The sequence below is a fragment of the Phaethon lepturus genome, unplaced genomic scaffold (genome assembly GCF_000687285.1).
Source record: "Phaethon lepturus isolate BGI_N335 unplaced genomic scaffold, ASM68728v1 scaffold5230, whole genome shotgun sequence".
NCBI classification, from domain to species: Eukaryota; Metazoa; Chordata; class Aves; order Phaethontiformes; family Phaethontidae; genus Phaethon; species Phaethon lepturus.
Window position 1 is genome coordinate 10142 of NW_010512462.1, and position 10827 is coordinate 20968.

A 10827-nucleotide genomic window follows, 5' to 3' on the forward strand; every position below is an offset into this window, starting at 1 on the left:
ACACAGGTAATACAATAATCAGGCACCGTTCTGTAGAGTAATGAAAGAGTTTTCTTCCACGTTATTTTCGTTTGTTTGTCTTTTACAGTTGTAGGTACTATTGTTATTAAAAAAACCCAACAGAATGAAATTTTAAAATCCTAAAGTTATAATGATTTAAAAATGTGGGGAAAAGTAGAATAAGGTTAAGTCAACTGAAATATTTTCCTTAGATGATTCTGAGATGCTGTATTTTCATTTGAAACTCCTTAATTTTTAAACATTGCTGTAAATTCAATTTCTAATAAAAGAGCAATTTTGAACCACAACACTTCTTCAGAGTTCATAATCTCATCCTTTTTCATAATTACAAGATGCACAAAAATTAGTAGGAAAACCATTAAGCAAACCTTTATAAAAAAGGCAACATTTTTCACTGATAAAACATGCTATTAGAAATTCCTGACCTGTTTTGGTTTTTTTTTCATATTTTACAGATTACACTTGGTATCACTTTTGGAGCCCCAAAAGACCTAATATATTTCCTCTGTGGAAAAATATGGACAAATAGGAAAAAACCTATCTCAGAGAAAGAAGTTCTTGGGATTGCAAATTAATACATATATTTACCTCATGTTTCTCTCAGACTGTTGCATTAGATACAAATTGCATTTAATTTAGGATGAGCTAGAACAGTTTTTCTATCTATACTAAAATTGCATCAATACCAAAGATGAAGATGTTTCAAAAATTTAGAGCATACTGAAAAAGAAATATTTGGATGGTCAGTTAAGAAAACTGCTCCACCCAGTTATATTTTCAAATTTTGTAATCTTTAAGAATTTGATAGTTTAAAAACAAAGAATACTGTCTTATCAACATTTACTCCAACTTACTACAGTAATCACAGTATTGATGGAGGCCTCTGAATATAGGTTTCTAAACTGTGAAATAAAGGATTTTTCCTAACTAATCACTGAGGATTAAGGAACTGAGATAGTTGACCAGGCAGAATGGTTAAAAAATGGAAACCTGAGAATGGTTTCAAGCTAATTTTCAAAATGCAGCCCTCCTAATTTTATATCCAATTTCTAAGAAAAGAGTGCTTAATTTTTAATGATAGGGATTCCAATCACGTGACACAACAGCAAAGAAAAGCAAAACCTCTCTCTGAAGTTCTCTGCCACCTCAAAGAAAACAGTTGGTTTACGTGCCTTTATTCCTTGTGACATGCTTAGGGCACTTGTCTTCTCTTAGAAGGAGATTACGCGTGTTTCTAAATAAGGCTGCAGAGACTCTCCTTAGTAAAAGTCTTAGTTTCATTTTACTCTGAAATAACCTAGGAAGTTCATGAAGATTTAGAACACATTGATAAGCAAAGGATAAAAAATATCAAATAATAGAAAAAGTACAAACCTCTGATTGTACATGCCCCGGAAATTATAATTTGCTCTGTAATTGGGAATTGGTTTTGGATCTAATGGCCTGTAGATGGCAGGCTCTCCTCTTTTCATAGCCAGACCATTCAGCTCCACTGTTGGCGTTATACTGCCTGCAGAGAACCAAAGAATACACATAAGGAACTTAAACCACAAACACTGCAAAACACACAAGCAGGACTGAGATGAGCAGCAAAGAGAGATCTGCATGACATTTTTTGTTCTTAAATTAAAAAAGAAACAACTACAATGATATTTCAGTTTCTTTAAAAGACAGGAATATAGATGCCAACTTAATCACAAGCAATGAAAAAGAACATATAAACATTTATCTCAGTGCATTCTCTATGCAGTTTCAGTAATCTTCACATATGAATGCGAAAGTCAGTGCTATAATCAAGCTGGTTATTCATCTTTCCAAAGTGCTTATAATAAATTAGGACACTTTCTGAAACTATAAAGATAAAAGAATAACATCTCTTCCCACTGAATACGGTTAAATAAAACCAGAAATAGAGCAAAGAGGCACTGAAACAAGCAGGCAGTAATAGGCATTACTGAATTAATTTGGTAATCTTACAACAAGTTAGAAAAAATGTTTCCTTTGCAAGACCTGAAATAGTCATAAGACTATGACCGACAATTAATATCTAACAATACAACTACTGGGAATCGGTGTCACTACAGCCATCTACTGGTGGCAGAGCAAAAAAAGAAAGCAGCCAGCACTTGCATGGTGTCCAAAATGCCAAATAAAAAGCTACAGTGTGACTTCATTTATTTATTTCTTTTTAAATAAAACACTCAGCTACACTATTGCCTACTTGCGCAGTTGTAAGAAAATGCTAAATGAGCTAAATGTACATTCCAAGATAAAGGAGTTAGTATTTTCTCAAAATATTTTTGTAAGAGGTTCAAATGAATCTAGCCTTAAAACAGCTATGATGAATTTGTCAGTCTGTCACTGAGGCTTTATATGCCAGATTATGAAATTTTTAATGCTTTATTCAAAAACTCCTATCAACAACAATTTTTATATTTTCCAGAGCAAGGAATGACTATGAATACAACTATATAATAAAAATGTAAAATGTCATTTTGATGAGAAGATAACCTGTGCATATACAATACACCTTTTTTAGAGCAAAATTAGTATTAAGTGATACAATGTTTTAATTAATTCTCTTAAAGCCTTTTTCTTTTGTTAGCAGCTTTTCCCTTTAAGAATATGCTCAAAGCCAAAAAAATCTTGAAGCTGAGTAATACTCTGCAATGTCAAGAATCAAACCCAGGATCCCTTTTTATAGAAGTCTGAGCCTCCTGCTTTCTAAATTGCCAAAGTCACAGTGATTGTGAAGGACACAGGGCAAAACCAGAGTCCTGGGTCTGGAGAAGCAGCATATTGATCTCCAAAGGAGCAAGAGAATACTATCGCATCACTCTCAAACAACCCTTAATAGCTAATACTACTCACAAGCTCTTAAAGGAAACTTACTCCTCCTTTTTTCCCAACACAGAGAAGATTAACTGCAAAATTACTCCCTTTTAAGAAAGTGGCTGAGGCAGACTTTTTTTTTTAAAAGGGGGGGAAGAGGCAGAGGGAAATAAAAAGGGAAGAAGGAAAAAGAAGGGAAAAAATGAGTGTAAAAAAAAGGCATAGATGACTTCTTTTTCCTCACCATTTGCTTCATTTTATATTAGTTTCAAATAAAGTTAGGAATATTTTTTCTATCTATTTTATCAAACAAGACAGAAGAGATCACTGAGCATGTGGCTGTGTACCTCAAAAGGTGTTTTTTTGAAGGCAACTCACAGGTAACACCTCAAAATGAAGGATTGAAGACACCAGTATACATTCTTTCTATTACTCAAACAACAGTTTCTAAAGCCATCTGAAAGCTTTTCAAAAGCACAGGTTGCTATGAAGGAAAATTCACAACACAGGAAATTACCTGTCAAAGTTCTCATGCCAAATCCTGACCTTTTATTTACACCACAGATGCAATGTCACAGGATTGGACTAGATAAAATTTCCAGTTTCATTGGAAATTTAGCTAAAATAACTCTTTAGGGAAAATGTTTTACTGTGGTAATAATCGTCAGTTCAATCTGGCTTTGTCCTGTCTGCCTACTGTTGATTACATACAACCGCTCTGTATACATCCAAGCCTTATCTAAATAATATATTCACTTACAGTTTAACAGTTTTAAGTATATGCATTAAAAATTCTCCTGTGCAAACTCACTAGAGGTTCTTCATTATACTATCATACCTGTAAAGACAGCTATGTTGATTCTCATCCTCCAACTTAACCTTGTATCTTGTTAAATGTATTTATTAGTGGTATAATATTCCAACTTCAACAAAGTTTAACATACAGAGGAAAATGTCATACCTGGATTATTGTTAACATTATTTTTGGGTGGTCTAGGCGTTGGTTTGGGAAGGGTAGTTTCATTCAATGCTTTGCTAGCAGCAGCATGTTGGGCCTTTTTAATACTGCTTCCTTCAGCTTCCCATGTCTGTTCTCCGAGAGTCAGCTGCACTGTGAACATCTTCAAAGACAAAGAACAGGTAAACACTGGCAAGATAATCACTGTGGATTAGACCAATCTGTATAAAAACTTCCAGGGCTGAAGAGAAACCATGCTCTCTTTTCGTTATATTCAACTCCCAGATAACAGATCTGATTCTTACAGAGATCAGTGACTCTCTATCAGTGGGCAACATCTGGCCTTGCAAGTGACAAAGTAGAATAGTGTAATGTTAATGTCAACTATCGAAGAACAGAATAATACTTAAACCAAGTAATAATAACTGCAAACCGATCCTCTGCTCTTGGAAGACTATATAAAGGTCAGTTAAAATCACATTTCTTCACACATTTGAATGTGTTTAGTCACTTTACCTGTAGAAAACAGGTAAAGAACGCTACTAAAAGAAAAAGTAATTCTGTAATTATTCCGCATGGATATGAACGACTGCACACTCTTCAAGACAGTGGAGAATTTGGCCCAAATAGTTTTACCCAGTGAAAGAGTTTCTCACACAAACTGATTTCTGAAAATAATGTACATTGTTTGAACAGAGTCACAACTCAAATATGTTCAAAAATATAAAGTAAGAAAGAAAAGAAGTATTATCTTTTTGAATGAAACTGCAGTTCTCTAATGTGCACCCTATAGTGAAGACAGGAACTGTAAACATTCAGAGTTCAGAAATGGACTACTGATAAAGAACATGTATTTCAAAATCTGCAATAGAGGATTATCTCAAGCACTATCTATGCTGTGCAAGTCATGAAGATAAAACTCAATGCATATTAAAGACATTAGATAGAGTCTATCTTCTGTATGATACAAACATGTTCTGTTTAAATTTGAGCATCTAAGAACAAGAGGAGAAACGGTGAGAACTCAATGTCTTACATATAAGGCAGGATTTAATAGTCAGATACACACAGTAAACTGAGATACACCTACCTCAGAAAACAGACTAACTTACCTGAGGTAACATAAAGAAATCTACATATTAGTGTGAATAGTATATAAGTAAAATACTCATTTTGATAGCTATCTGCTCTATAATTTTATAAATTATTTAAACTTGCTAGATCCAGGACGAGGTATCTAGAGATGAGTAGTATGGGCAACCTTTAAATTTGCCCTTACATACATTTTCATCTAGCAGGTACTTGCAAACAAGCGTTTGAACACGAGTATGTGTGTGCCTCCCAACTCAGCCCTATACACATGCACACAGTGCATATGAACCGAAGGCTATAAATACATACTTCTGTCTTAATTACAGGCTTGAGTTTGGGCCTACCATAATTTTCAGAAGCACACTGCAAATCCCCGTATCACAGCTCCTATCGCCATGTCATTTTTTCCTCACAGACAAAGGGGAAGAGAGAAATAGTCTCTTACTCTTGCACTCTGTCAAACCCTACCCCCACCTGAAAGCTAAGCTGGGTATTAAATACCCATAATTGTATAAATCATCTATAAACATAAATCCTCCTTACTAAAATCACTAAAATTTTATTTCTGTACCTGGAGTTTATATATTTTCTATTTTGCATGAAATTATCAGTGTAGTATTTTTATAGGAGGAGAATAATGTTGAATTTCAATAAGAATGTAATGAATAATGGCTACTTATCTACCTATAACTCTCCCCTTAGGACTTAGAGCAATAAACAGGAATTCAAGATAATAAAGGGCTTGCTCCATAGCAGAGCTCTAACCTTCTCACTTACCCCACTTGACAAAAAAATTCCTGCAAAAAAACACACAGAGTAGTAGGTGGGAATTTAATTAAAGGAATAAAACTGCCTAAAACCAAAATCTGGAACAGCCAATGAAGTACTCAAGTTCTGCAAGACCTGAGATGACAGTTCTGCTATGGATTGAGAAGCATTTCTCACCAATTTTCTGAGAAAGTTTGCATTCCTTACATCCAACCTAATTTACTTGATGGCTAAAGAACAGAAATGCAAAGGCCACTGCGCTTTGTGCTTGTTTTCACTCCGCTGTGTTCATAAGGTCAGTCTCCCTTAGCTCTGGCAAGTCTTTCCTCCTCACTTTTTCCTGCACGTGGAACTTACTTTCCTCCTTCCCAGCCTTTTGAAGTGCTACATTCCTTACCCCTTTCCCTCTTCTCTGTACCACCATCCACTTTCTTTTGCCGCTGTTTCTTTTAAATTTGTCGCCTGAGATGCCACTGACATAGAAGCACAGAAGAAATGATCAATCTGACTAACGTATTTGAAAATGTCATTTATGCTAACAAAGACTTTCTGTTTTTTCTTATGATGAAGAATCCACCTGGAGGGCAGACTCCTAGAAACCCTCACTACACTGTCTGGAAGCACCACTTCTCTCCCAAACTCCACAGTTTCTAGTTTCTCATTTCACCCAATTGCCAAAACTTACCTATCAGAGACAACTAGAAAAAAGGATATAAAAATTTACTAGCACTTGTGGTCATGACACAGCTGCCTTGTAGAGCATGCCTCTGAAAATCATTAAAACCACTAGTGTACAGGAACAGGGTATGTGAGGGAGGAACGCAAAGAAACTCCTTAAATGGCAAACAGTGGCAGCATTATATCCTTCACATAATGCTTTCTAGGACAAACTCAGCTCTGTTTCACATATTCTATCAGCTATATCATCATCACCAGGCAAGACATTACACTGAACTGCTAACACAGCCATAATAATTTCTACGTCTCTGCTTTTCATAGGTCAAAGGTACATAAGTCTGCATAATCTTATTAATATCATCCTTGTTCTTCATCCTCTTCCTTCCTTTTGTTGTTCTCATCTGCTGCACAGGTCAAAACTAGACTTAATGTTCTTCTGAGCAACAACCAGTCTACAAAGCACCTATCTTCTTTTTTTTTGACCATTAAAAGACTAATTAAAAATAATAAGAGGTAAACTGAAAAACTGAAAAAATAAGAAATCCATTGAAAATCTGTCTTTCAAAAGTGCAGCTAATGCAGGGTCAAGTAATTGCAATGATATTAGGTCCTTTAAAAATAGTAACAAATATATGTGAACTATTTCTTATTCTGCTAAAATTTAAAGTATAGTATGAATGTAACGTAACTCAAATCTCTTTACTGCTGAGGAATTTGAACACCTAAAACCACACCTTTTGGTACAACCAAAGCACTTCTTATTTCACAATAATGGAAAAAAGGTAACAAAATAAATATATAACACAACAGTGAAATGTTGCAGAAAATGCAACATATTTAACATGCCATAACCTAAAACCAACCAACCAGTGTATCCTGTGGTGCCAAATGCTTCCAGGAAGGGGAAGAGCACTTCGGTTGCCATTCGCAATGAGGGATCCTAAAAACCTGCGAATTTCAGCAGCCCTGCACTTGCTGACATCATTTCCACTAGCATAAAGGATGCATGAATACCAGCCAAAGCAGAAGGTCAGTGATTTGCATCAACTCTGCGCTAGCTGACAACATAACGTGCAAGGGAGAAACAAGAGGCAACGCCAGAGACAGCCTTCAACTAGCTGAAACTGTTACTAATCTGCAGCGTGATCCCACTGTCTCACACGGTTTTGCCACTCTAGAAATACCGAATACAAAGATGCTATTAATTATCCTTTTTTTCTCTCTCCCCGAGTTTTTGATTGCTCCTAATTAGGGAGGAAATTCCATATTGCATCTGAAAATTATCATGAGAATATCCCCCTGTGTTCCACATCATCTGAGAGCATCCTAATTCATACTTATGAAATGAAGTTGGACATCCAAATTGATATGAGAGCTGACCAGAATTAACTGTCAGTTCACTAGAAACTTTAATGCTATAATCATACTAGGACTCTTAATATCACTGTAAATCTTGAGGTTGCACAGAATTTAAAGGGAAGAACTAGTCTTAAAGTTTGTGCCCTATAATGCAAGATCCAAAGATACAGTATCAACGCAATCAACTTCATGGACACAGAATCATATCAATAAGCACTTTAAAAATTGACACAAACTAGCTTTGTCGTCATCTGCAGTACCATGAAACAAATGCAGAGGTAGTCATCAGAGGCACGCCAGCTAGAGAGGGATTCATGTAGCTTAAAAGCAAATCCTCCATAATGATTAAGAAAGGGTGGTGATATCCTGGAAAGACCTTCAGAAGGTCTTTATAGAGACTAACAAATACAAACTCAAAAGTGGTACAAAATTATCTACAGGGCTTTAACAGAAGTACAGACATACTTTCTGAAAGCATTAAAAAAAAAAAAAAAGCAAGCAAAATAAAGAAGAGTAAGAAACACCTTACACTAGAAATGTGGCTGTGTTTGACAAGTGCACTCGTCCAGACCATGACATTATCTGTTCAGCATTTAAGGTATGGCTCATCACCTGGAACTGTGACCTTACCTTGGCATGAGCAGGCCCTCTTTCATTCAGAAGCTTATACTGGGGTTGAATTCTATTGAAACGGGCTAACTCATTTACCAGACACATTGGAGTTTTCTCTTTGGGGTTTGCCATGTTATCTTGGAGAGGAGCTGTAAATAAAGAGTCTGTAAAGTTTTTGTGGAGAAATGTATTCTTCACAACTTCGCAAAGTTTTGCAAAAGCAGCAGCATGCTTAGAAAAGAAAATACTTTGGCTAAAAAATAATTTTAGCACATATGCTAAATACAGTGTTTAAATACCATTTACGTATTAGTCATATCAGAATATGCATTTTACAATAACCATTTTTATTACATGCAATTAAAAAAAACCCCACAACTATTTCTTTCTAAAATGTCTCTATAAAAGATGACAGTGTAGGAGGACATATATATGTGCTACATTCTCTACGTCAGCAAAGTTTATTGTCAGGAGTATACTGGTTCCAGGAACTGACTCCTCTTTCAGAATGGTTTCTCAACACTTTGAAGCAGAAGTGGATGGCATAAGGGTTGCAAGATAAATATAGCAGATGAAGCTCTGTGGTCCCCACTTGCTTCTCCGTGCTTTTTCCCAGTGTTTCAGACTTTTCTCACTATAATGACGTCACTCTCAGAGCACCCCCAAACAGCACCTTTCCTCCTCCTTCAAGGATTTTGTTCTGCTTTTCTTAGACTACTTACTTCATGTATACTGCCTTACTATTTTTTAGCCTTCTGCTATTTCTTTTTCAACTTATTTGTGTTTATCCCTAACACACACTCTCATTTCTTGCTTAATTTTTTGGAATAAAATTTCTGTATTTTATACCCAGTTCAGCATAGGAACTACAGCATTTATTAGGCTACAAAGGAAACACCAAATACTGCCAAGCAGTCTGAAGACATTCTGTTCTAGGGAAGAGAAATACACTTGGAGGCCTTCCTGCACCACTAAAACTTCTCTATAAAAGATAGGCTCAGAATTTGACAAAACAGACATGTTCTTTTCTGGGCTTTTATATCATTGACCAACACTTCACTCTAAGTCTGAGCTCAGTTAAGGGAACTTAACTTAGTAAGCAGTCTATTTAAACAAAAATGTTTTCCTATGGGATTTTTTTTTTTTATTTTAATCCTCTTTAAGACCTAACTTTTTTTACCTTTTTTTTTAAATGAACAAGTCATCAAAAAAGATTCATTTGAACACCAGAGAAAATATACCTGGACCAACCTACCTGGTGAGTTGCTAGAAGGTGCAGGATCCGCAAGGCCGGCAGTAGGACTGCTACAGCTGGCAGCTGATTCTGAAATGGATCCGTTCATTGAGGACGGCAGACCCAGTGTATTTGTATTTGTAACTGGTAGGGGTAGCACCATAGGGGACATGGTAGGTCCGGACAGGTTTGCTGTAGTCTGCATCTTAACTTGTGCCATTGCCTATCACTGCAATAAACATGTTATTATGAGCAGGGCACTTTGCATTTTGAATGTCAAGTGACAGTACTGATATTAACACCACCTCTTTTTTGATCCTGGATCTGGGTCACAAAACTATCCACAAAAGCAATGCCTCTGCAAACATTGCTTCCAAACTGGTGTATAGAGAAACAGAGCTCACAGCCAAGGAACATCACCGGAGCAGAACCCACATGCCCTCACTCCAGGTTCTGTTGCTCAACTGTGGGTTGATCCTGGCTGAAACACAGCAAGAAGAATTATTGTTCTAGAATAAAATTCCATATAATTATTCTGCGGATGAGATTAGCACCTGCAAATTTCTTCAAGAGAGGATGTCTTTGCAACAAACTGCCATAGCAATCTTTTGCCATAGTTTTTTCCAGTAAAGTGCACACAAAATACCAAATAAGGCCACAAGAGGAAATATTTATTTGTTCTGCCTGTTACCAAACTAGAAAAGAGAAAAAAATAAGAGAAAACAAACAAACAAAAAAACAACAAAGTAGCAAGTTCTGAAAAAATCACTCCTTATCCAGTCAACAGGTGGAGCACTTCAATCCTTGTATAAATTACTAGCACAGGTACCAGGATTTCCTAAATTAGCCTTTAATCCAGTGCCTAAAGCATTTACCTGGAATATGCCAGGTACTAATTTATCTCTCTCCATCTGCCCAGATGAGTTTCTTTATTACCAATACCTGTTGTCTGGCTAAGTCCACACTTGTAAATAAACCGCGATCAGGGCACGGCTCCTTCATACTATTCACTGAGTGTATGTTCCTTGGCAAAATTTTGGCTACTGACAAAAAACTCTTGCAAAAACCACAAGGGAGCAGTTCAGAGGCCAGCAAGCTCTCCAGGTAATCCACACAAATAAGCAAGGAGGCAGTCATTTTCAGTCCTCTGGGGAAAAGTCTTGGGCTTCTCCTTTTGGCTTCGGGTGCAGACAGGAGAATGTATTTTATTCAGTAGCATGGACATAGACTGTATTTTTTAGGGTTCATATGCATGGTATGATCTGTACAGAGC

At 36.3% G+C, this 10827-nt stretch overlaps 1 protein-coding gene across 1 annotated transcript; it reads right to left on the reverse strand.

Annotated features, from left to right (window-relative positions):
- Positions 1-1395: 1395 nt before the first annotated feature.
- LOC104620747 (double-stranded RNA-binding protein Staufen homolog 2-like) lies at positions 1396-9787 on the reverse strand (the record flags this gene model as incomplete). Its single annotated transcript, XM_010287048.1, has 4 exons — positions 9576-9787; positions 8339-8469; positions 3815-3974; positions 1396-1531 (listed from the first exon to the last, which is right to left on the reverse strand). Coding segments are annotated over exons 1-4 (626 nt in total), but the record flags the coding sequence as incomplete, so codon positions are not given.
- Between the last annotated feature and the right edge of the window lie 1040 nt (positions 9788-10827).